At 29.9% G+C, this 27,081-nt stretch overlaps 3 protein-coding genes across 4 annotated transcripts; 1 reads left to right on the forward strand and 2 right to left on the reverse strand.

The window, feature by feature from the left end:
• Positions 1–1,520: 1,520 nt before the first annotated feature.
• On the reverse strand, positions 1,521–3,540 carry LOC137838047 (protein ASPARTIC PROTEASE IN GUARD CELL 1-like). The gene has a single exon (XM_068647259.1). The coding sequence runs from the start codon at positions 3,283–3,285 to the stop codon at positions 1,825–1,827; it is 1,461 nt and encodes a 486-aa protein (XP_068503360.1). The 5' UTR covers positions 3,286–3,540; the 3' UTR covers positions 1,521–1,824.
• Positions 3,541–6,566: 3,026 nt separating this feature from the next.
• Positions 6,567–8,882, reverse strand: LOC137838048 (ATP-dependent Clp protease adapter protein CLPS1, chloroplastic-like). Its single transcript, XM_068647261.1, has 3 exons — positions 8,639–8,882; positions 8,274–8,424; positions 6,567–7,140 (listed from the first exon to the last, which is right to left on the reverse strand). Exons 1-3 carry the CDS (start codon positions 8,703–8,705, stop codon positions 6,876–6,878), a joined length of 483 nt encoding a protein of 160 aa, XP_068503362.1. The 5' UTR covers positions 8,706–8,882; the 3' UTR covers positions 6,567–6,875.
• A 6,409-nt stretch (positions 8,883–15,291) lies between these two features.
• LOC137838049 (uncharacterized) lies at positions 15,292–20,696 on the forward strand. Of its 2 annotated transcripts, none has more exons than XM_068647262.1 (9): positions 15,292–15,697; positions 16,209–16,382; positions 16,980–17,388; positions 17,503–17,783; positions 17,881–17,949; positions 18,501–18,557; positions 18,976–19,028; positions 19,154–19,229; positions 19,530–20,696. In XM_068647262.1, exons 1-9 carry the CDS (start codon positions 15,654–15,656, stop codon positions 20,470–20,472), a joined length of 2,106 nt encoding a protein of 701 aa, XP_068503363.1. In that variant the 5' UTR covers positions 15,292–15,653; the 3' UTR covers positions 20,473–20,696. The 2 variants fall into 2 exon arrangements, with proteins under 2 accessions (XP_068503363.1, XP_068503364.1); XM_068647263.1 differs by having other exon boundaries at positions 15,378–15,697; positions 16,204–16,382.
• Positions 20,697–27,081: the final 6,385 nt, after the last annotated feature.

Genomic DNA, 27,081 nt, shown 5'->3' on the forward strand with positions numbered 1-27,081 from the left:
AATAAAAAAAAAACATATCAAAAGTTCATCTAATGAAACAGTGGATGTTCTTTATATATAGTTTAATGCCATAATTTTCTACTGAAAAGTTAAAATCATATCATCATTACTGATTTTTTTAATTAACAATCTTGAATTTTATTAATATGTAAAATACTATGATTTTTTAATTTATACAGTTACTTAATAATGGTTAACTGGGACCCTTTAATGATACTCGAGGTTTTATTTTATAGGCCTTAATTTATTTCATCTACTTTTAGGAGGAACACTATATCAATAAATACTTATAAAGATTTCGTACATAATACATTTATCATATTTTTAATGAAATTCAACATATATAAAATACATTAAAATAAGTAAAATATTAGTTTAATTGGTACTTTAATTTGTTAAAAGTAAAACTTAGTTAAAATAAACAATACTTTAAACTTAAAAACACGTAAGAAAAACTATAGTTAAAAAAACTTATGTTACTTTAATCAAATTTAAGATTTAAAAAAATACTAATTTAAAGAAAATGCATAATGTATCTGCATTTTAAAAATAAATTTAAATTTAATACAAAAGACAACAACCTTATATCATACGTAAATAACCTATAACTTAAAAAAAAATCTTAAAAGTACTCCCAGCTTGGTCTCATTATCCTATAAAATAAAAGAAGGATCAAATAAATTTGTGTGATTGCAAGAGATTGTTTTAAATAAAAATGGTGACATCTTTTAACTAATAATAATGAGAAGAGAGATTTTATTTTAAAAAAAACAATGAATTAAACTTAACGTATCAGAAAATTATAATTGAAAATAAAAAATTCTTATAAATTTAATTATAATCTAAAAGGAATTTATTTTTTTTATACATATTTTGTCATCTGTATCTGTATTTATGTCATAAGTAAAACTGTCATAAAAAAATCTGTTAAACCATCATAAAAAATTGTTTGTATAAGTGTAAAATGTTATAAAATTGAAAAGAAAAATATTTTTTTTTTCTGAAATAGATCAATTTTAAAAGGAATCTGAGAAGTTTACAGCAGAATATATTAGAAAATAAATAATTTTTTAGTGAGATAGAATAATTATGAAATTAAATGAATTGTATTTATAAGCCATTATAAACTCGTGATTTTAACTATAAAGTAGTGAATGTAATATTTTTGTGAAATTTATTAATAAAAAATAGGAAAGAGTAAAATTGGTAAAAAGTTTGATAGAAAAAGAAAATAGAGAAATTGAAAGTGGATTACAGCTATTGAAAACATGACAACATTAAAGGAAGCAAAGTAGACAGAACCAAACCAAACCTATTTACTGCTACCATCCACGAATCCATGCATTATTTGCCCTACAATCACGGACACTCTACCCCACTCTTTAATGTTCACCATTTGCAAATTCATATGCTACCCTTCACCTCTCTTGCTGTAGGACCCTTGTCCTTATTTCTACTCCTCATTCAGAAATTACTCAAATCACAACTAAAAGAATAAAAAATGGATCAAGAGACAAACATCCTCAAATCTCCTTCATTATCCAAATAAAAGAAATTCATAAATTCTCACACTGTGTGCCATGTGCCCTACATGCAAGGGCATTGACCTTAATCAAATTTCACAACCCATGCCAAGGAATGGAGTATTCATTTTTTTCATTAAATTAAAAAGAGCTCATTTTGGATCACAATCCAAGGCAACATTAATTAATAATACAAACCTACCAACTATATATATATATATAATTATAAATTACTATTATTCATGTTATTTTTTTTTCACAGCATTAATAACAATAAGGGTAAAGAGGTAAATTACAAGCCCTAGCACTTGTTGGGAGAGAATCCCACTACAGAGTTCGCTAGATCGAAGCTCACACGTGTGCCCTGTTGCTGCACGTTTCCTATGATCGACAAAGACGACGTCGTTGGCGCGAACGCGAAACAGTAAGTTCCGGCGCTGTCCACCGGAATCAGATAATTCTTCGCCGGAAGCGCCCACGTCTTATCGCCGGCGAAGTGAAACGACACCGTCGGAACGCGCACCGATTGCAGAGACGACAGGTCGTAGCACGTGTCGAACAGCGCAACGCCGTCCGCTGGACGCAGGTTCTGAGTCATCCTCTTGAACGCGTCGCGCACCGCGTTGTAGGCCTGAGTCCTTAGCCGAGTTATCGCGGTGCCGGAATCGACGATCACCCCGCCGACGCCGGACTGGTCGACGGCGAAAGTCTCCGGCGGGATGGAGACAATGTCACCGCCGACGCTGAATCCGGTGAGCTCCACGTAGTAGAACGTGTTCACCTTCTGGTTCTTCAGCAACGGCGCGGTGACCGAGTCACCTGGTCGAGGTGAGTTGAACTCGAGCGTGGACGATTTCCCCGAGTCACGGTCCACCAAACAATACGAAAACGACGCCGCTTTGATTTGCGAGGTTAACGACAAGGGCCCACCACCAAGCCCAAGAAGCCCCGCGGCCCCAATGAAAAGCCCCTCATTATCGTGCCCGCACCCCATCGCGACCCGATTAACTGATCCAGACCCGCCAAACGACACCGTTTCGGTGACGTACTCCCCCACCGTGAACGAACCGTCACCGTATGCAACTTGGTAGAGGCACCTCCCGTTTCTGCACGCCGACATTTCAAGGTCCTGACACTGCTGCGCGTCGCAGGTTAACGGGTAGTACGAGGAAGATGATGTCGGGTCGAAAACCGGATCGGTTTGCTGGTAACAATCAGAGCAGGGTTTGCATTGGAGCCAGTTCACGTCGGAGCCTGTGTCGAGGACCATGAAGAAAGGCTTTGCGGGCTGGCCCACGCCGACGCGCGAGAAGTACTCACCGCTTCCCTGGGAGGTGCCGGAGGAGACAGGCGTGGAGAGGTCTTCGGGTCGGATCTCCGTCTGGGTCGGGTAAAGTTCCGATCTTTTGACGCTATTCAGTGCCAACTGTAGCTTAGTCTCGAGCGAGTTGACCCGGGCCGAGTCGCGAGCGAGTCGGGACAAAACTAGGGTTTTGTAATCCGGGTGTTGTGCATTGAAGAGGGTTTCCCTTGTGTGGAGTTGAAGGGAGAAGAAAGAGGAAGAACGTGAAGTGGGTGTTTGTTTTTGAGTTAAAGTTTGTTGAAAAGCTTGTTGGGGTTTGAAGGAGAGGATTTGGCGGGCTTGGTGAAGGGAAGAGGAGATGTTGAGAATGGTGGTGTGTGAAGGAGTGGTGATGGTGAAAGAGGAGGTGAGGGATAGAACTGTGAAGAAGATGCAAAGTGAAAGAGAGAAATGTGCCATTTTTGTGTGTGTTGTTCAAAGAAAAAAAGGTGTGAGAGTGAGTGAGTGAGTGAGGAAGAAGAGAGGGTGATTGGATTGGCTTTATTGGATTGAGAGAAGGAGAAGGCACAGAGAAAGAGGTCCTTGCATTTTTCATTGATTGATTAATTGATTTGTTGGTTGGTGGATGGAGAAATTAAAGTTGGGGAAAAGAGTTTGGTAATGCATCTTCTGCATTATTATTATTTATTATAAATTGTAAATAGACAGATAGATGGCTAATCTCTGATTTTGTTTTTATGTGCATGTTCGTTATTTTGGATATATGCATGCTCCAATCAATAATTAAACCGTACTGGGTAACTTATCAGAGATTATGAAGGAACACTTAATTAGGATTGATTAGTGTGAAGTCAACAAGTTAATTATGTGTTATTAGTGTAGTTGGAGTTAATACTTGTATTTAAGGTATTCTCACTTTTCAAATTTGGAGTTAATAAATTGTATGTAAGGTAATGTCAATCTTCAAACTTGGAACTTCATTCCGGCTTTCTTTTTAATTTTAAAGGATGCATAAGAAAAGATAGTGAGATGTGTATTTAGATTTCTTTTTAGTGTTTTTAAATGATGTGTGAGTATTAAATTTAAGAAAATAAACCTCTTAATTATGGTTTAAGAGAAATCACTCCTTTAATTTCAATTGAGGATTAAGGTAGTGAGGTTCATTTTTTATTATAAATTATGTTGATATTTTGACCTCAAATTTACTGAAATAATATTATTAGAATCAATCATTGTATATGAGGTATTGTTTATTTTGAAACTCAAAGTTTTATCATAATTTTGTCTTTAAAAAATACATCATAATATTAAAAAGAAAAGTGTATTTAAATTATCATTTACGTTAACTTCTAAACTAACACAAAATAAAAATATTTATGTTTTGGTTTGAGTGACTGTGTTTTATTTGTACTCAAATGAATTTGAGGAAATGGAAAACAAAGAAAAATGAGTGAAAAACGAGACTATCATGATTAAGAGAAAGAAAGTGAAGAGTGTAGAGAAAGTTGTATAATTTGATAAATATAATAAATTTTAAAAATATAAAATAATATATATTACTTAATTTATTCTTATTACTATAATTAATTCTAACTAAATAAAAATATTATAATTCTACTATTAATAACTTTAATTTTATTATTTTTACTATGGTTTAATTAATTAATTAATTTTATTATTCTATTATTATCATTTTACAAATTTATTATTAATATTTTATTTTATTATTATTTTATAAATTTATTAGTATTTTTATTTTTAATAATATTATTATTTTGTATTTTATTTTATTTATTATGTTTTATTATACAATTAGTCAAATTTATTCTATTACAATATAAATATAAATATTAAGGAATTAATAGTAAAAAATAATTATATAAAAATGTAATATATATTTAATATAGCAATTATATGTAAATATAATAATATATATATATATATATCAATTATGTATTTACATAATCGATTACATGATATATATGTCTTAGGTAATCGATTGAAGAGGCTTTTAATTGTTTAGAGTATAGTAGGCTATACTGAGTTTTCTTGCATAACACCTTAATGTTCACATAGCAACAACCTGGGAAAGCTATTTGGGCTAAGCAATTTAGAAAAGAGAGATTGTTTCATGGGTTTCTTCTAGCATCCCAACAAATTTCTTCATACACTCCATTAATTATCGAAATGACTGTTTTACCCCTTTTAAAAATGGTTTTTAAATTACTTTTTTCATAATGTTTTCTGAACATACTCTGTGGAATTCATAAAATATATTTCTAGAAAAAAAATTGGAATAGAATTTTCATAATTTACTTTGTTTGAACTATTATATATGTTTTGGAACGTGTTTTTCAGAATAAATTCTTGAGACTAGAAAGAGCTTTCAGGAGTGATGGAGAATTAAATGGCATATTTTGGTCATTTCACCTAATTGGTGGGTTGCAGAAAAATTCTTGACAGGTAGGTGCAGGAAGAAACACCCTTGTTGATTTTGTTTCAGATTGTTTCAGGCCCAATATGCTTGAGGCAAAAATTTTCTGCACCATATCAATTTCAATATGCACCCAATTTACTATTAAAATGACGAAAATATCCTCATGAAATGACGAAAATAACCTTGAATAAAAAGAGAGTGTGGATAAAAAATTACTTTCGAAACTTTTTTTTTGGAAATATTTGAGATTTGAATTTCCAAAACACATTTACAAATTCTATAAATTCTTATCCAAATGCACTTTTAATTTTGTGTTCTGGATTTTTTTTTACATAATGTATTTTTTGACTTTTAATTATACTTTTTTAAATTCCGGATTTTTAAATCCAGAACAAGAATAATTTTAGAAATTTTAAAAAATGATAGGGTGTGGGTCAAAATTAATAAATATGGTGCAGAAGAAGTTGCCTATGCTTGAATGGGTTACTTTGGCCCAAAGAGCTTACCAGCCCAAGTTATATTATGAATTTATGAATCAAACAAGGTTGATCAAAGTCAAACTGCATAGATACAAAATTTCTAAGACTAGTTCTTGAACAGTAAATAGAGCTTTGGTCCAAGTAAAGTTGTCATGTCAATGCACCAAGAAAAGAAAACTTGTAGTATCTCGAATCGAACACATCAGATTTGTGTATTCCTCAAATTTACCTTTGTTGTTGAGGTTGTTGTATTGGCCATAAAAGCATGTCAATGTCATTGCCATTCTTGTTTCCTAGATTTTCTTTTTATCTAGCTTTCATTATATTTTCACTTTTCATATTTTCACTTTTCATTTTTTCACTTTTCATTGCTTACTGGAGCATAGATTGCAACCAACCTGAATTTAACTTTGGTAGTAATAAGCATTAAGAATAGACTTTAAGCCGATTTTATGAAGTTGAGTTACGCTTAAAGTCCACTTCTTAATATGGTATTAAAACTAATTTCGAATCTATCCTAACTATTGTTTGTTAAGTTTATCAGACTACTCACGATCATTCATAATATATAATCCCACGCACGAGTGGATAGTCTCGACGTGAGGAGTGTGGGTTGGAGATTCACATCAACTAGAGATTAAGATATTTCATACTATATAAATGAATACAAGACTCACTTTATAAACCGGTTTTATGATGTTGAGTTAGATTTAAAGTCCGTTTTTTAATAACAACTAATGTTGTACTGATGCATATATTACATATCTGTTTGTTTTTAATGCTGCAAACTATAATATTTAAAATGCTTTTCAAGACACCAACACTGCTAGTTAAAGGTCATTCTCTGTGATATTTATTCTTTTAGGTATGAAGCATTCTACATGACCAATTGGTGCTTGAATTTTTGCATCAGTATATCAACCAGCCATCTTAATCCAAGCTATAAAGGACACTGCCACCACCCCTTTCCTTAACTAGTCATTATTTTTCTATACAACCATCTTTAATGGTTGGAACTGGAAAGAAGCACATTATGGAACTGTGTAATTTGCAAGATGTGATATATATGATTTGTCACCCAACTAAGAAACTACTAGGCCAAAACAAGCTCATGCCAATGGTGTATTTGTCTATCAACAACCACCACCATCAGCTGGTTCAATTGAACTTAAAAGGCCACTTCCTCTCAACTGCATGCAGTGGTCTTCAGCATCCACTTGAGCACATATGATCACCACTGCTAGTCCATTATGATGTGCCTCCTGCATGATGTTAACTGCATTATCAATTGTCATTCCAGGTATCACCTTCATCAACACTTGCACAACATATTCTCTCTTGTTGAAGTTGTCATTGTGCAGCAAAACTCGGAATGGTGGAGATGTTTTCCTCGATTTCCTGGTACAAAACATGTGATCAAAGATTTGATCATTCCCCTTTGGTTTCAAACATGTGATGAAATGAGACAGGAACAAACAACAAAGATAAGAGTAAGCACAAGCAGAAAGATGGATCATGTTTCCACAAATGGACTTGTCTGCTTCGTAGTTACAACAATTCTTTTCCATTAACCAGTGAAGGAAAACAGTTCAATCAGTTTTGCTGTCACTAGCAGTTTAATTTGAACCACCCATTGAAAGTTGAATTGTTATCAGTTGAAATAACATAACTAATATGGCAGACAACTAAAGAAACCTTGAACAAACATGACAACATAATTTGGACATTTGCTATTGACACTACTTTGGCTTTTCATCTTTCACCAAGATCAGTTCCAAAATTCCAATTGTAGTATTGATGTGATATGTCGTGTTGCTTTCATTTCATCAGTGGTTTTCAATTCTTGCAGTAGCAGTTTAGTTCAACTGAAAGATAATTGTGGAATTTAAAAACTAGTCCATGATCTTAGTAATAATAGAAGCATCTACTCTCTACACATCTTAAATTGACAGTGTGACTTTAAGGGTCCAAGTCTTACTTCAGAGGCAGCAACTATAGTTTTTCAAATAGTTTAAATATTATTAGAAAGTGATATAAACTCAAGAAACAAAATCAAAATGAAAACACTATATCGGTATGAAGATAGACTACAAATGAAAAAGGTTAGATGAACTGATATAAAAGACTTGAACCCAAACAGAGGAAAAGACACATTTTCTCTGTGGCATCTAGTTAGATGAACTGATTCCAAAGTATAGTTTTTAATTTGTGTTGATTGTTGACAAGGGAAATTTCTAACCTTTGAACTAGGGGTTACAGTTTCCTAATGTTAGATTACTCCAAAATTCTTTTTCTATTCTTATTATATATTTGAATGCATCATAACAGCTACTTCAACATAACAACACAACTATCAAAGTTGAGCAACCAACCAAACTCACCTAAAGGCAAGAATTTTACACTTTCAGCTGACACCCTTTTGGTTTTTAAGAAATTTATCTTGACACACACATGGATTTTCAAGACTTTTCTTCAATTCATAGTGTTAAGAACCTCTCAATTGTGCTTACTGTTCCTGATGTTGGTATTACCTTAAGTCAAATTCAGATTCCCGACCAGGTGTTGTTTTCTCTATGGTTGGCCTCTCAGCCAATCCCCCACCTTTTCCCAATATTCCAGTGGCTGCCATTGTCACTACAACAGTCCTATCTTTGCAATATTTCAAACCAAAATTTTTATCTCCTGCAACAAAAAGTAACAGCAATTAAAGCAAGAACCCTTCTGTTTTCTAAGGGTGTGTATATTAAATGAAAACTATCTAGTAGCAACATAAAGTAATGGAATTGAAATATATAGGAAAATATAAATATGTCACAACACAAGTATAAACAATTAGTAAAATATGCTAATGAAAAAAAGGGAAGAACATAGTTAGAAAGTGGACATGGTACAGTACCAGGATTTACTGCATTGAAAACTTGGTTGGGTGAAAGAGCAAGTGCAGTGCTTAATGCAGCTTCCATTGCTGCTGTTTGAGTCTCTTTGTTGTGGTAGTTGACACTTAGCAGACAGCTCCTGTAACAATGCAGGGTAGCAACAATAATGCAAGAGAATTAATCCATTGTTGTCTTTGTCGTTACCTCACTGATTTTTTTGGGTGGGTGAAAGAGATGCAGAGAGAAAATTGCTAAAGAGAATTTTGTAAGGTGCACACTGAATTTGGTTTTACACGTTAATAGTGTGACACGTGTAGATGACAATTTTTGAGGTTGTTGATAATAAAGGTTCGAAACTGCTTAAAGCCACAAACTAAAATGCTGAAGTTAGCTTGAATTGTATGGCTGAAGAATTTACTCAGGTTTGGAGAAGTTGGGTTGTGAGACTATTAATAAAGCATTTCGGAAAAATAAAATTTAAGATTATTCATATTTTTTTTCATTCATGCGATAACAAATAATTATTGTTACTTGAGGTGTCAGGTTGTATATTGATATCTAACCTACAAATTTTTATTTAAAAAAAAAAATAAAACATCCTTTGTATTGCCATAAAAATCAATTACTTAGGTAGGCAAAACTTTCCTATGATAAATTATCAATATTGATCAATCAAGTTGAACATTTTCTCTTTCACATCTTAAAGAAAGTATTGATAAGGTTAATCTTTTATTTAAAAAATCTATATAAAAATAATTAATACGTAAATAATAAGGTAAATTGCTTCTTTAAAAACATTTTCTTTCATACTATAACATTTTGTCCTTATGATAAAAAGAATATGTTGAAAATGTTGTATTAACTTATATAAGATAATTAAATTAAAAAAAATGATCTTACACGCAAAATAAATTTATTAAGAAGCTTGACTATAAAATAATAAAAATAAGCTTAAAGTTACAGAAAATAAATTATGATTAGATGCAAAATCGCAATCCAAAATCTCAATTTATCTAACATTAGACGAGGCTGAGTTTGATAGAACTAAACTTTAAGATTGTGATTGTGGGTAGGAATTAATTAAAGTTGTTCAGTGTTCGTCACATGATGGAACATTTTTCCTACTAAGGAAAATTAATATTTTAATTTTTTTTCAACTTATTTTTATTTTTAATTTAATGTTTTAAATTTTAATTCTAAATTTTAAATTTTGGTACTACTAGGTTGTTATTCCACAAATATAGTTGAGATTGAGTGGAGTCTCCCTGTGATCGGTCGGAACTCCTAGTGGTCGAACTGTTGGATTTCTTAAAAGGCGAGTTATTGAGTCTCTCTGTGGCCAAGCCATCGGGTCTTCCTGTGACCGAGTCGTCGAGTCTCCACAGAGTCAATATCCCCGTCTCTACCCAATTAGAAAAATGAGTTAAATTTTAGGCATTTAATATTTCTTTTTTATTATTATTGAGTTCATTCAATTTTATTGTCCCTTCAATTTGAATTAAATTTAAAATTCACTTTTAAACCCTAAATACCACTTTATCATAAGAATAATTTTGGACTAATACTTCAATCAATCATGAACTATCATTTTTCAACATTAAAAGAACAAATTAAAAAAAACGTAAAATTGGGTTCTTTAATGTTATTAGAGATGTGATTCTTGATTGTATACTAGAAAAAAAAAACTTTTTTAAATAGATATGATACATTTTTAATCTACCAAAAACTTATTTTAAGAATAAAATTAGGAAAATATCAGATTTTAAGCATAATGATATTATTTTAGCACATTTAAAGATTGAAATATTAACTTAGTCTAAAAGATTCCAACTTTAGTCATCAAGAGTCTTCTTCCACTATGCCAAAACATTTATGCTCCTCTAAATTCTTCTCTTTTAACACTTAGATTATTTATTGTTCTGGCTTAAAGTAATTTTTTTTGGGTTATTAGAGTGATTTCTTTTTCTCTTGAACTAGTCAAAATAATTTTTCTATCCCTCTTTTCTTTTATTGATGTTTCTATTATAGATTATTTATGCCATGAAATTTGAAAATTTATGTAAAAATAAAATAGATTAGTTATAATTTGGAGATTAGTTGTGGATTTTTTTTGTTATAATTTTTCTACAAGTAGGTTGTTATTCCACAAATATAGCTGAGATTGGGTGGGGTCTCCCGTGACCAATCCGTCGAATCTTTCTGTGATCAAGTCGTCGGATCTTCTAGTGGTCAAACGGTTGGATTTCCTAAAATAGTTATTGAGTCTCTCCGTATTAAGTCTTCCTGTGACCGAGCCATTAAGTCTCCAAAAGATCAATCTTCCCGTCTCTATCCTATTAGAATAATGAGTTAAATTTGAGTTTTATTTTTATATGGATTTTTTCAACACATATAAATAGTCATGTCTCTCCCACATTTTGACTAAGTCAGGATAAAATATTTTTTTTTTAAAAACACAATGATAGAAATATTAAATTTTAAAATAGATAATATTTAAATGCGGTGAATATTAAGGTCATTTATAGTAATAAAAAAAAAATTCAAGGTTGCTTCTCATATTTTTTTTTTTAAAGTTGAAATTTATTTATTTTTACTTAAACATGTTTTTGGATTTGTAATTTTTTTTTTCACCTCTATATTTTAAAAATGATATTTTTGGGTTTGAAAAAAAAACGTCTTAATCTCTTTGCTTAAAATATATTAGAAATTTTGCTTGTTCGATTAATAAATTATAATTTATTTTAATTTTACATTTTATTCTTAAATTGTAGAACAGATATTTGTTTCTCTTTGAAAATATCTGTTATGAAAAAAATTTAGGTTTAATTACCTTTTTCGTCCCTATATTTATAGTCAATAGTCAATTTGGTACAGTAGTTTTTAAAAAATTCAATTTGATCCCTAAGTTTTTTAAAATGTAATCAAAATGGTCTTTTCTGGTAAATATCATCAAACGGCGTTAAATGGTGCTTATGTGGCAGACACGTGTAAGTTATGTGGATTGTGCTTACATTACTTTGGTGAATACTGAATTAGGGTTTAGGTTATTCAAATTGGGGATTTCGAATTTCTGATTTAGGGTTTCTGATACGAGGATTGCTCCCCTGGTTGGATTCTATGATGCGCTTCCCTGCTTTGATTCCATTCGGAGGTGTGCTCCCCTCATTCGATTCTGTGATCCCCTACGTCATAAACAACTCTGTATATGTTCTCTAAAAGTAATAAAAAACAGAACCACTCTGAAACTAAGTCAAAAATTACTAACCTTATAAAGGAGCAACCACAAAACGACACCACGGTTTGGATCGCAATCGCCGCCCCTTCACCACCTCTGGACCACACCACATAATCGCTCCTCCAAATCGACCATGGGAACGCAACTAACCATCGTAACTCACGATCGCACCACAGAATTGAATGAGGGGAGCACACCTCCGAATGGAATCGAAGCAGGGAAGCGCACCACAAAATCCAACCAGGGGAGCAATCCTCGTATTAGAAATCCTAAATCAGAAATTCAAAATCCCCAATTTGAATAACCTAAACCCTAATTCAGTATACAATAAAGTAATGTAAACACCGTCCACGTAACTTACACGTGTCTGTCACATAAGCACCACTTAACGCCGTTTGGTTATATTTAACAGAAATGACCATTTTGAATACATTTTAAAAAATTTAGGGACCAAATTGAATTTTTTAAAAACCACTGTACCAAATTGACTATTGACTATAAATATAGAGACGAAAAAAGTAATTAAACCAAAAATTTACATAAAAAAAATTAATAGAAATATTAAAGTAAGTGTTATTTTTAATTAGAGAGACGTGAAAATAATTTAAAATTTGAAGGATAAAATCAAAATTTATCCCTGAAAACAATCAATTGTTTATTAGGCAGGATGATAAAGATAATTATTATTAAAAATTATAGTATAATGAATGAATTATTAATGATACCAACTACCTACAGTCAAATTAAACTCTCGTGTACAATTTTTTTTGTGTGTAACCCTAATATTGGAGGTTAACATGAATTCTTAATTTTAATTTTTTTATATCATAAATGTATCTTGATTTATTGAAACCAATTATATATATTTTGGAGAACGCATCTCGAAATTGAAAGGCTATTATTCTTACTTTGAAAAGGAAATGTCAATTCATGATTTATCTTTTTATAGTATGTTTAGGTGTATGGATGGAAAACAATAAATGAGGAAAAAAAGTTTGAATTTATAATTGATAAAAAATAAAATAAATCTAATTTCTAAAAGTCAACTTTTATTTTTATTTCCTACTAAACAAAAAAATACATTGTTATCCATATTTTTCATTTCCTACCTAACCAAACATACGATTAACTAAATTTTTCCTTTTGATGCCGTGTTTATAACAACTTTGTTAGACATAGTTGATGGATTCATATTCCCATAACTAATTTTTTTTTTCATGTAGTGGAGTATTATTAGTCAAACATCTTAAATAGTGGTTGATTAAAACTTAAATCAGATTTAAGATCTAAATGGTCTAACTTTTACAGTATTATTAGTCAAATGTTAGTTAGATGACTCACATCTTAAATAATGGCTGATTAAAACTTAAATCAGATTTAATATCTAAATGGTTTAACTTTTATTTGAATCTATATGCATATGAAGAAATTAACTATCCTCAATCCAAATGAATTCACCACAGCATGTAAAAAATGTTCTTTCATATATTTTATTCAGATATGGTGTATAATAAATTAACTTTATCTTTGTTTTTTTTTAATTGGTCACCAAAATTCGATTTTCTTATTCTTTTTATAAAAAGACTTCCTACAAGTAAAATACAGTTTCTAAAAATTGTAGATTAGTTGGTCGATTGTTGAAATTTTCACTGATGATATTGGTCTGATCATTCAAAATACGTTTAAGGGATTTGATTGATTAATTTTTTCAAAATTAATTATTAGAGATCATTCTTCACGCAACAAAGTACTTGAGAATCAATCTTCTCATAACTAATGACTAAAAATCATTTTTCAGACGATATGGGACAAAAGAGACTCCTCAAAATTGATAACAAAAAATTATCTTTTTAACAACAGGAGACTTCAGAGATCAATAATTTTTTTTAAATTAATGATAAAACAACATGAAGCTTGGGAGATCGATTTTCTCAAAATCAATGACTTATATTTAACCTATACGAGTAGAGTAAAAAAAAAAGTTAGAAAAAGTCTTTGAAAATATAAATGTAATTTACTCTTTAAAATTTGGTGGAGAGTTCCTTCGTCTTCTCATAGTTGAGTGTAAGTAACAAACTCCTTCAAGACTCCGTCCATCGATCTTTTTTAGAGTTTCCCATAAAATGAATCACGTTGATTTTTATGCCAAGTTCTTCGTGAAACACATGATTAATGTGTCGTTAGGTAAAAGTAACTTAAAACGTAACTTAAAACACCACTTCACGAACTTCTAAATTCACTCTATTTTCTTTTTAGATTTAGTTCCGTCCATTCCGAGGATATGTCCCTTTTTTTTCTATTAAAAGTGTTCGATTAATCACTTTTGTTTAATAGTAAGAAATAAATTAATCTAAAAACTATAACTTTAAAATAAAAATGAAGTTGCATAATAAAATCGAGCTACGACAGCAGTAATAAATGCTTGATTTTTAGTAGATATTGTCAAGAATGATTTTCAATACATTGAATAATGCTACCCACTCTCTTTTCCTTAGCTAGTTTTTTTTATTAAAGTGACATAATAATAATAATACGGACAATGACAAGAGTGATAGTTGTTATAGTGGAATAACACGTCTTAAAAGTAGCACACTAATCACAAATAAATAATACAAAACCAAAAGTAACCAAAAAGTAGAAGAATAATTACAAATACAAAACTAAAATTATATACCATAAAGAAGTTGATCAACACAGTAAGTAAATATTAGGTAGGGTTCTTAATCATAATCAATCAGGTAAATAATAATGAATTCATAAATAGTTATTGAAAAAAAAATATATTAATATCGCGTATTAATTATATCAACTACTTAATTGATCATCGAAACACCTTTAGCAAGTTTCTTTTGATCCAGAGTCTAAAGAAAAAGTTTGACTAAAGTGAAGGATTGAGAATTGACCAAGATAAGATGAAGTTGCTGAATAAAGTGGAAAAGATAAAGATAACTAACCGACTGAAGGTAGTATGTAATAGTTCTCCTTTTAAACAGAACATTGTATAGTAAATAATTATTTATGATCATTAAAAAAATCCTAAAAAAATATTATAAATAATAAAAAAAAATCTTGTGAGATACCTAAATAATTAATTATAACAAAATAAGATAAGTTCATAATATCACGTTATATTATGAAGTACTACATGATCTTGATTATGCACAATTAATTAATAAAACAATATTATTGATAGAATTTTTAAAATAGTTATTGTAAAATTTAAGACGGTTTGGAAGATGCTAGCTACAATATTTTATCAAAAGATAAAGAATTTATATGAATTATTAATGTGCTAAACATGGCGCGTGCCTCTTCTTTGAAGCAACAAGTGCATCATTGATTATACTTCACTCGTAACCGTCCAACACAAAACCAATTAAACTTGATCGACGGTTCTTATCTTCTCCTATAAAACGAGGGCGAATATAGCCGCACCACATAAATCCTCGGGCCCCACACATTACGTGTAATCGTGATCCATAGACAAAATTATAGCCAAAAAAGCGACACTAGACCTTTTCGCCAATCAAAGTTGTCCACGTGGCTCCCAGGCAGAAAACAACCGACCTCGTCGCAAAGGTTCTCTGATTTGGTGTTTTATTTTAGAACCTTTCGTTGGGTTTCCGGTCGGTCACTGATTTCAAACTTCCATGACCATCCATTCCCGATATCCATTTTCAATTCCTTATTTTTCATTTTGATTTGATTCTGGGTATCGCCCAATTTCTCGATTTTCCGCGTATTTTGGATTTGGAGGTTTTGAAGAAAAAACCGAACTTTGGAAGGAAAAACACAACCCCATGATGCAACGCTTGGTTGATCATGTTCTTGCTGTAACTAAAGAGTAAGGACATTTCACTTATCTATGTTGGGTTTGAGTATTTTATCGTGGTTGTTGGTTATCCATGTCTTGAATGAATCGTGGAGTTTAATTTAATTGTATTATGATGTTTTTTTTTTTTCTTTTGAGGAGATGATTCAATGATAAGAACATGTTTGTTTTCTTTGTTGTATTGGCATAGTTTCTGTTTGGTCGTGGTTTTTCTTTTCCCTAAGGCTGTAATTCTGCTGATCCTCCTGGACAAGGATTTTTGGTATCGTTTTTACTGTTCAATGTGTTTTGTTGGAGGGGGTTAAGTCCTTTGGCTTCTTTTGTGCTTCAATGCTATTAGAGCAATTTTAAGCACTTTTTTCTTTTGGGGAAGGGGGTAAATGTTATTTTATTTGTTAATATACTAGTTTTGCAGAAAATAATTCTGTTTTGTGGCAGAGAATTTGGAATCCTAAACTATTTCAATGTATTAATCAGTTTCCACTTGGCAAAGGATGAGCATGTTTATCTGGTTTTAGTGCAGGTCCGTGAAGGCATTTACTTATGAGTCCTTAAACAATATTGTGAGGCTAATCAATGGAGTATCTGCCCTTTTGTTGGCATTCCTACCTGGGAAAGCTAATATACTTGAAGGTATCCATGGTTGGGAACTCAGACCAACTTTCCGTGGACCACGATTTCCGCGTTGGATGGAGAAGTAAGTTTCCATCATAACATCAGTAATTTCTGTGTGGATTTTTTCTTAATTTTCTTAGTGTCACTTAGTTGATTTTATATACTTGTATATGTTGCTACGTTAGAACTCAGACTATTGGTATGGAGTCGTAGAATTACTATTTATTTGCCAAGAGCCTTTAGTTCCATTATTACAATTAAGGATTAGCAAAATAATAATTTAGGACATAGAATGTTGCCAGAGAATTGGCAGAGAATGAGTTAAAGTGGACTAGAAAATAATGTATGCCAAGATACTAGTACACAAGGATAAAGAAAAAGGTAGTTATTGTGTTAGGGAGATATTTGAGTCTATCAGAGATTCCGGGTTATTCTTATTTGATTAAAAAAATTGTAGATGTGTACTGTATTTTATTATTTCTCTTACATTTTTGTACTTTACAATCAACTTTTTTTTTCTTTCTAATGTTGTTTTTCTGATTCTTTGGAAATTTAGAGTTCATATCATGCATTCTATCCCATTTTGGAATGGATACCTTTTAATCTACAGCTTAATAATGTGGCTAGTTTGTTCATGATATTATTGTTCTTGTGTTGATTTTTGTTTTCTTTTATCTAGTGGTGTATCCTCTTTCAATCAGTTCGTCCACGATCTTTCTATGGATTCTGATAATTCTAGCCTTGAATACTCATCCGAAGAAGAAGATAGTGATATATATAGTGATGGACTTGAATACCCTCCATCTCCTGCATCTCAGAGTTCTAGAACCTCAGAAGCTGGTATTACCAAATTCAGTAGGCATCGGAAGGATTGGATCCAATTCATCTTAATATGTATTTTGTTTCCTTTAAAGTTATTGCTGTGGATTCCACTTCATCTTTTTTGGTTAGTTTATTATGGGGTGTCAAAAGCCATATCTTTCGCTAGAAATAAGCGTCCTTCTCATTTACATGCACATAAGAGAGTGCTGAGTCTCAAGGAACATATTATCCACCGTGCTACTGATAGGAGACGTGGAGTCGTAGAGGTTGTGCAACAATTTCTTCATATTAATTTCTATTATGTTTTTTTGGTATTTTTCAGATAAATTTCATAGAAATGTAAAAATTGTGTTGCTAAGTAAGTTTATTTTGTCAATCAGGATCTTCATCTAGGCATAGAGTTATCTATAGAAGCTGTCTTCGATGTTTTTCACAAGGCAGCACATCTTCTTCTTTCCCCTTCAGAAGCTTTTGGGGCATTATTCAGGTTATTTTCGGCTCATGAAAGTGCTATTAAAGAAGATCATGATGGTGTTGAGGACGTCTCCGTATATAAAGAGACTTTAGGAGAAAATGACCCAATACCCACAGAGAGAAATGTCAAGTATCAGCCTCTGAATACGGACGCTCGGACATGTCAGGATGTCATAACGGACCTTGGGTAATGTCTATCATGTAGTTGCCTTTATAATTTATTCTTTTTTTGTTTTGAGATCTTTGCTTGTCTTCCTCATGCTTTCTCATTCTACTTATGGCAGGTATCCCTATGAAGCCATTCGTGTGATCACTTCTGATGGATATATTCTTCTTTTGGAAAGAATACCCAGGTAAAAAATTCATTTCTGAGAAAATTATGTGGATCTTCATAAATTTAACTGCATAACCCTTTTTTTGATTTTTTTTTACTTATTTTGATCTTCTGAAATTAAGTGCATCACAGATTGTTATATATGATGAATCACTTCAGAAGTAATAAATGAACACAGGATACACTACTTGTGATTCTAGTTGGCATGTTTTGATATCTCATATTTTTTGTCATAGTGTGGAGTGAATTACATCAGCTTGTTGAACAGTTGTATTTTCTTTGTTAATAATATTTACTGATGGAAAATATAGCAATTTTGGGATGTGATGTGACCTTGTACAATTCATTCATGTTCATGTCTAGAGCTGGTGGAAACACATGAAAATGTATCATAATGTTATCATTATGAATAAAGTTCATTTTTATAAATTGATATGATAACAAAGTGGAAAAACACATTTATGTGGGAAACAGGAGATGATTAGGGCTGTCAATGTAATTTCTAGGAAAAAGGTGGTCTCATTCATTGCATCCAGTTTGTAGTGTCTAATGTCTGTTCTTACTTCCCAGGAGAGATTCAAGAAAAGCTGTTTATCTTCAGCATGGGGTTTTGGATTCATCAATGGGGTGAGTCATTATCTCTATATTTTCACAGTTTTTACTTGATTCTGTTATTAGTTTACCTGGGTTAAAAGAGTTGAGTAATATATATGTTTGGAAATCACGTTTTGAAGAACATATTTTTGCCTGAGCATTGTTATGATGTCAGAGTAAGCTAATTTTGTGTAGTGGATTTGGACAATGTGTTTGTTACAACAATGAGCTTTTATTAAGGTCAGTAGGTTCATGAATCTTACCATTGGAAGGATATGAATCACCTGTTCACACTTCCCAGAAACATATTGAGTTCTTGTCTAAAGTCACGCATGCAGAAATTCAGAAGAGTTACGACTTTGGATTTAATTTTTTGCTTCAATTTACTTCTTAACCCCTGACTATACTCAAAATGATAGTGATATTCTAACCTTTTTTTTCTTGGTTTCAGTTGGGTATCTAATGGAATTGTTGGCTCTCCAGCTTTTGCAGCATACGATCAAGGTATGCTATGTTTGTCAAGATAATGTCTGTACTTTTTTTTATCAACAGATAATGTCTGTACTTGAGCAATAAACAATTCGTCCTTTTGGAATTATTACATGTATAGTTTGTTCTATCTGCTGCAGGTTATGATGTATTTCTGGGGAATTTTCGTGGTTTGGTTTCACGGGAACATGTCAACAAGAACATATCATCACGTCAGTAAGTTCACAAAGTAAATCTATTTGAATATTTTTGGAAATTTCAGAGAGAATGAAATGGAAAGGGAAAAAAGAAAAGAAAAGTGAATAGATGGATTCAAAAAAAGGTTCTCAACCCCCTCCCACAAATTTATTCATCTGAAGAGAAACATGTGTTTGCTATTCTTTAAAATTTAACTCCCAAATAAGGGGAAGTATTTCCTTCCAATTCTTCCCCCTATCTTCATCTTTTTGAATAATCTGTGTTTTATGTTTTGGTTTCTGATGTAATCTTGCTAAGAAAGAATTGATGGTAATGCAGATACTGGCGGTATTCCATCAATGAGCATGGGACTGAGGATATTCCTGCTATGATAGAGAAAATCCATGAAGTAAAAACTGCTGAACTGAGGCTTACCAAACCTGATATAGAGGAGGAAACTGATGACGATCAGCTTTACAAGCTTTGTGCCATTTGCCATAGCTTGGGAGGAGCTGCTGTGATTATGTATGTTATTACTAGAAGGATAGAAGGGAAACCCCATAGACTTTCAAGATTGGTTTTGTTATCACCAGCTGGGTTTCACGATGACTCTAACATGGTTTTTTCTGTGGCTGAACTTCTACTAGTTCTAATGGCTCCTGTTTTGTCTCTTCTTGTTCCTGCCTTCTATATACCAACCAGATTTTTTCGGATGCTTGTCAACAAGTTAGCGCGGGATCTGCATAACCTACCTGCAGTTGGAGGTTTGGTTCAAACCTTAATGAGCTATGTTGTTGGTGGAGACAGCTCAAACTGGGTTGGAGTTTTAGGATTACCACACTATAACATGAATGACATGCCAGGAGTATCTTTCCGTGTTGCTCTCCATCTTTCACAGATGAAGCGTTCAGGAAAGTTCATAATGTTTGATTATGGCAGTGCATCTGCCAACATGGAAGTGTATGGTTCACCTATGCCTTTGGAGTTGGGTGAACACTATGGACTCATAGACATTCCTGTTAATCTTGTTGCTGGACAGAAGGACAAAGTGATAAGGCCTTCAATGGTGAAGAGACACTATAAATTGATGAAGGGTTCTGGGGTAGATGTTTCATATAATGAGTTTGAATATGCACATCTAGATTTCACCTTCTCCCACCGTGAAGAACTCTTGTCGTTTGTTATGTCATGCTTGCTGCTAGTGGATCCTAATCCAAAACAGCAAGTGAATCAAAAGGGTGCAAGGTCAAAAAGAAAAGGGCAAGTTGCAACCAGCAGTTAAAAATCTTACACAGTTCATACTTACTGAAGTACTTCTGCCATTTCTTGCAAGAGTCTCTGGCATATGTATGCTTGAATATAGAGTTTCTCTTTACTAGGGTCTTCATTTCCTTCAAATCTTTGTTTCCCGTTTTGGAGGAAAAATAGACCTTCAAATATGTTTGTGTTGTACTTGTACATTGTAAAATATTGTACTCACTATCAAATCCAGAACATTAGAGTCTAGAGTGTAGTTTTTGTCTTTCACAATTTGACATTCTGAGTAGATTTCCACAGGCTCACTCATTTGCATTTCCACTTCATAAAGATGATACTATGTTTTTTTTTTTTGCAGAAGTTGTAATTTTATTTGATATTTTATGATATGGACAATTTTTTTTTTAATTTTGAAATTAGACACATGTAAAACTATGTAAAAATTGAAGTATTATACGTGTAAATTTATCTTTAAAATTTAATATTGTGTAAAAAACAAAACTATAACGCTTGAATTTTACAATAAACAAACAATGAAACGTACAAGGTGCCAATTATTTTATTAAGACAAATTGAAAAATAGTTATTGAATTTTAAGAAATATTAATGCATTATTTGATTCATTTAATTTTAATGTAATGGTTGAGGAAGTAGTGTGTTTTGGGTCGTTGGATTTAGGGCAACCAAACCTTTTCTCTTATTCCTCTGCTTCAAGCTTTTCTTCTAGCCACCATCATCACCATTTTGTTCTTTCACTAAAAATCAACCCTCTTTTTGCTTAATTACTCTAAAAAGGTTGCAGTGACAGTGGAAGAAAGTAGAAAATGAGTGAGAGAGAAGTAGAAGAACCCAAAATTGGGGAAATGTGGAGATCGGTGATTGCAAAGTTTCTCAACAACACAACACTGATTGGAGAAGGTAACCTTTTTATTCCCTTTTTTATACTTTTCTTATTTATTCTTTTCCGCTTTTTGTGTTAATTCCTTTTGCAAGTTTTAGGGTTCTTAATATGCAAAATTGTTTTGTTTTTAAATTGAACCATATAAAAGAAATGTTTGATTTGACCCTTTTATATCATTTGAATTGTACGGTTCGATTTTTTTCAAAAAAGTGAAATAAACCGAATCTCTCTGGGATTGTTCCGATTCAATTTAAACCGTTTTCAAAAAGTTGTTTGCTCCGCTTTTTTTCCGAAAATGGTTTTGGTTTTAAAATTTGATTCGGTTTGGTTTATAGAAAATTTGGTTCATATTTTTTTGAATGCATTATTTTCAATTTTGGATTTTTATTTCTAAAATAAAAAATATTTTCGGAATTTTTTGAAATTATGTTGGATGCAAGTTGAAAAGTGTTGTGTGCAAGGAACATTTGCCGGATGACACTTTCTTTCTGCATCCCTACATTTTTTTTCATGCACACCCTCACAATTTTGTAAATTCTGAAACTGACCCCCACAATTTTGGGATCTGGGACCGTGCTACGGATTCAATCAATCTGAAAGTGAATCATGTTGCATTCTGGATGAGGGTGTTCCGAAAGCAAAGTTTGCATAAATTATTTATTTCAAGATTGCTGAATCCGGAAGCCTAATTTCTATTACGGATTGGTGGATCCTGAATGATTTTTTTCAATTATGGATTTCTGAATCCGGAATACATATTTTGAATTACGGATTGACGGATCCAGAATGGTTTTTTGAATGGATGTTTTGCATTTTTTTTTATTTTGGATTTGGATTAACACTATCGGAAGCATCAATCCAAGAGTTCGAAAATTTACTGAATTTCATAATCTGGAATACAAAAAATAAATAAATGTACAGTTTATATAGGGACATTTTCGTCTTTGCGCAACCTTGTAGGGTGCAATAAGAAAAATGTAGGGGTGCAGGAAGAAACTGCTTTACCGGATTGTATTGATTTTTCTCCCGCGGCCCAATTTTCAAATTGAGCCATACAACCTCTCAAATTAAGGCAATTGCTTTTTGCAGATTCTTCCTGCACCTCTATCACTACTATTGTAAAGATGAAAATACCCTTTATTTATTTATTTATATATACCGTAAGGTTTTAAAGTTGACTTTATACTATAAATTATTGTAAATGTATTTTTAATTTGAAAATTAACATACAAATGTGAATTTTATATTATATTATTTTAAGCTATATTTTTTATTATGCAATCTAAAATATATTTAGTCTAAAATATAATTTTTATTTTTGAATTATATGATTCTAAAGTTTAATATTGTATAATTTAAAATAAATTTAGAAAGTCATACTATAGATATAGATTGTATAATCTAAAATATTGTTTTGAATTTTTTGATTTCACAGTTTAGAACAAATATAATTTTTCTTACAATTTAGAATAAATCACTTTTAGGAGTGTGATGCATGGCAAAATGTATTTTAAATTTGAATTTTTGAAATATACTTCCAATTTGGATTTCTGATATACTTTTTTAGATTTTCTAAATTTGAAATTTTAGAATACTTTTCTGAATTTTTCAAATTTAGATTTCTGAAATACATATAATTTAGATTTCTAGAACACTTTTCTAGATTTTTGGAGTTGGATTTCCAAAATATATTTTTGAATTTGAATTTCCATAATACTTTTCTGGATTTTTGTTTTTTGGAGTTTTATTTTCAGAATGCAAAAAGTTTTATGGATTTCTTTTTTCATAATATATTTTTCAATTTGAAAATTCTAATTCTGGAATGAAAATCAATGTTGAAAATTTCAAAATTAATTTGGTGCATATCTAAGTTCAAAATGTATGTTTGCAATCTTTTCTTTTTTTCATGTTTGCAACGAAATGTCCAAACATTTGATAAAGACGAGATCCTTATATACCATTGGGTGAAGATGAGATAATTAATTTTATATTAATTAAATTTAAAAATAAAAAATAATTAATTATTATATTAATTAAATTATATATTAATTTAAAGATTAAAAAATTATTGATATACGAAGTGATTTTTATTATTAATAAAAATTTATAAAATAATTTTTAAATTGGTATCTACACTAACTATTTAAATTTTAGTTATTAATATTTTAGATTTTAAATTGATCTCTAAAATACTAATAGATAGTAATTTAGACTATAAAATAGTAAGTAACTTGATAATTAAGAGATTAGATACCAATTTAAAAACTATTTTATAAATTTTTATTAATAATAAAAACTACTTTAGAAACTAATAATTGTTTTAGTTTATAAAATATCTCTAACTTAGTGAAATAGTAACTAAGTCAAATAATAATTAATTATTTTAATTTTTAAAATTATTTTTTATTTAATATTTTTCTTGTAGTAACTATTAATCTCTCTCATTTTTCTGTTTCTTCTTCAATTATTCCTTTGTTATTTCTTGTTTTTCTTAGGTTTCAGTTCTGGAGGGTTTAATAATTACCACTAAGAAGTGCTTAAACATAGTAGTAAATTACAAGTTCAAGTATTTCTTAGGTAGTTATCATTGAATTCTCTGGAACTGAAAATAAGATAAAAGTGAAGAAACAATGGAAGATGCAGAAAATGAAGACAGTGGAGAACTCTTCATCACTCCTTCAGTCTTGTAAGGTGGAGACTCAAGGAATTTTATTTATTTATTTATTTTAAAATATTTAATTTAGACAATTTAATTCAATTTTTGTACATTTTATATTATTAATTTGAATAAGGTAATGTAATTTATATTATTTTTAAAATAACTGAAATATATACTAACAAATTAAAATTTTAATATTATTTAATGTGATGAAACAAATATTGACATACATGTTTTAAAATTTAATTCACAAAGATGAAATTAATTTTAAATATAGTTATTATATATATTAATATTATTTTCATTTTTTTTTAAAATTGAAACTATTTCTTTTAAAAGTGGGTCATCCAAACAGGCTAACTATTTGTTTGGACAGATAACTTTATAAGGATATTTTTTTTATACAGAATATAAAATACTTTATAATAAAATATATTGTTTGGATTAGAATATTTGAAAGAAATTAAATTCTAAAAAGTGATTGAATTTTCTTTGTATTGTCTTTGGATATTTTTGAATTTTTAATATGTGGGATGAAATATCTTTAATATAGAAACTAAAAGAATAATTAAATATTTTTTTATTAATATTGATAGAATTTATTTTTTTATTTAAATTGTTAAGATTATTTTGTTGTTATAATAGATAACTATTATTTCTCCCTCAATATTAATTAAAATTTTCTTGATAATGTAAAATTATGTTTCGGTGAACGTGAATTGCATATTTTCAATTAAGATTATTATATGATTATTATTTTTTTTTATCAATGTCTACAATATTCATTAACACCAATGTGATGTCTACAATGTATATTTTTATTGTAAAAACTTAATATTGTCATTACTATGATGGTATAATATGAGGTTCAGACACTTTTTTTAAATGGACGTATTCGTGACGGACACATGTATCGGTGTCGACACTCTTAAGTCTTCAATTCAAAAAATATTTGTTGGATTTTTTAAAATTTTAACACGGTTCAAACACAATTTTAAAAGGTATAAATACAATAATTTTCTAAAAACTCAAATTTATTGTATAAATTTGTATTATGATTATAAAAATAAAGAACAAATTCTTTTGAATAGTCATAAAAAATATCTTCCTGCTCCCAAAAGAATCTGAAACATACTTTTGCACATAAATATTTATTTTCAATTTATATAATTCAAAATTATATAATATATAGATCCGTGTCCCGTGTCCTACATTTTAGAGATTATACGTATCTCCGTATCTGTATCCGTGTCATGTCAGTGTCCGTATTTCATAGATAGATTGCTCATATCAACGGATATTTTTTTGTGTGGCACACGTAATTATTTTAAAATACTATAAATGCAATCATTAAATTATATCTTAAATAATAAATGTGTTTAATGTTTATTTATTTTATTAGTATTCATTTGAGCGTTTATTTTCAAAACGGAAACACTTACAATAAATAAATATGCAACATATTTATTGTTTGAAATATTTAAAATATAATATAGTTTATTGCTACTAAAGTGATAATCTTTTTAAATAAGGAACAAAATTGTAAACAATTAATATTATGTTTCCAAAGTTAAACTGTCGTAATACTTCCGTTGCTTAAATTAATAAACATTAATATTCTAAACAGTTTTCTGAAAACAGTAATAAATAACATAAATAAATTATATAAATAATAAAAGCTTAATTATATTTCCTTTGGAATTTAAAGTAAATTCAATTTTGGTTTCATATTATTTTTCAAAATTACTTTAGGTGTTCAATTTTTTAAAAATATTTTTTTTTCTAAGTTTCAAAATTATTTGAAATTTATTTTAATCTCTCAAATTTAATATTTAAATACTTAACTTATATTTTGTATTAAATTTAATCAAATAAAATATTTTTAAAATTTAAGAACCTGAAAGTAAATTCATGTAAGGTTTAAGAACTAAAATATAATTAAGGAAATTATAATTTAGATAAATTATCTTTTCTACAAAGTATCTTTTGAAAGAAATTCATTGTAAAACGATTCAATGTTATTTTTCCCTTTTTAATTTTCCTCCTCAAAACAGAATTACCTCAATGATTTTGTCATTATACATTGAATTATATATATATATATATATATATATATTATTATTATCATATTAAATCATTTTGAAAAAATTCGAACAACAAAATTTAATTATTTAAAAAAAGTTAGGACTACACAAAAGTTTTTAAGAAAAAGTTAGGACCAAATTCAAGTTTTTAAAAAAAAGTTGGGATGACATTAAATTTTTTAAAATTTAAAAGATAAAATTGATTTTTACCCTTTAATACAAGGATAATTAAGCTTAAATAAAAACAAAACTCTTTTGTGAAACTTTAAAAGATATAAATAATAAAAGAGTAATTAATATATTCTTATATTTCTAAAATAAAAATTAAATAGAAAGAAAAATTTGTGAAACTTTAAGGTAACAAAAACATTAATAAAAAATAAATTTTTATAATTATAAAGAAAAAGAGAGTATGCATATTAAAACAGTGAGCGTTAAATTCTTATATAAATTAATTTGGGTTGTTAAAGTATTATTGTCCTTCGATCATAACATAATAAATAATTTAGGTTTAATTAAATTTAAGTATATTATAAATTTTTATATTTTTAATTTATTTATTGTTAAAAATGTTCATTCTATGAAGTATTTAAATATATTTTTATATTTATTTAAGTATTATCTTATTTAATTTTGTCGTCAACTAGATGATGTGATTGTTATTTTTGTTTTTTTGTCTCCAACCAACTCACTCATCTTGCCTTGTTGGTTTTTTTTTTTTATAAAAAAAACTTTCATGTTAGGTATCATTATGCTACTTGACATCTCAAGGTAACAACAATCATTTGTCATCACATAAAAAAAAATATTATTAAAAAAAGTACAAAAATATGGGAGGACTAGACCAAAACCCATATGTTAACAAAAACTATACATAGGTAGACTATAACTATTAATAAAAAATTATAAGAATAGATGGAAGCCTATTATACTAATGAAAGGATTCTCTATGAATAAATTCTAAATTAACCAACTTATCAACACACGCAT

This window comes from Phaseolus vulgaris, chromosome 4 (genome assembly GCF_000499845.2).
Source record: "Phaseolus vulgaris cultivar G19833 chromosome 4, P. vulgaris v2.0, whole genome shotgun sequence".
NCBI lineage: Eukaryota > Viridiplantae > Streptophyta > Magnoliopsida > Fabales > Fabaceae > Phaseolus > Phaseolus vulgaris.

Bases quoted from the DNA above. Each gene is read 5' to 3' on its own strand.
- LOC137838047 (XM_068647259.1), bottom strand. From the start codon at position 3,285: ATGGCACATTTCTCTCTTTCACTTTGCATCTTCTTCACAGTTCTATCC.
- LOC137838048 (XM_068647261.1), bottom strand. From the start codon at position 8,705: ATGGAAGCTGCATTAAGCACTGCACTTGCTCTTTCACCCAACCAAGTT. The intron at 8,425-8,638 runs GTACTGTACCAT...TTTTTGTTGCAG, and splicing joins TTTCAATGCAGTAAATCCTG to GAGATAAAAATTTTGGTTTG. The intron at 7,141-8,273 runs GTAATACCAACA...GTTTTGTACCAG, and splicing joins GAATCTGAATTTGACTTAAG to GAAATCGAGGAAAACATCTC.
- LOC137838049 (XM_068647262.1), top strand. From the start codon at position 15,654: ATGATGCAACGCTTGGTTGATCATGTTCTTGCTGTAACTAAAGA. The intron at 15,698-16,208 runs GTAAGGACATTT...GTTTTAGTGCAG, and splicing joins GTTCTTGCTGTAACTAAAGA to GTCCGTGAAGGCATTTACTT. The intron at 19,029-19,153 runs GTATGCTATGTT...TATCTGCTGCAG, and splicing joins TTTTGCAGCATACGATCAAG to GTTATGATGTATTTCTGGGG.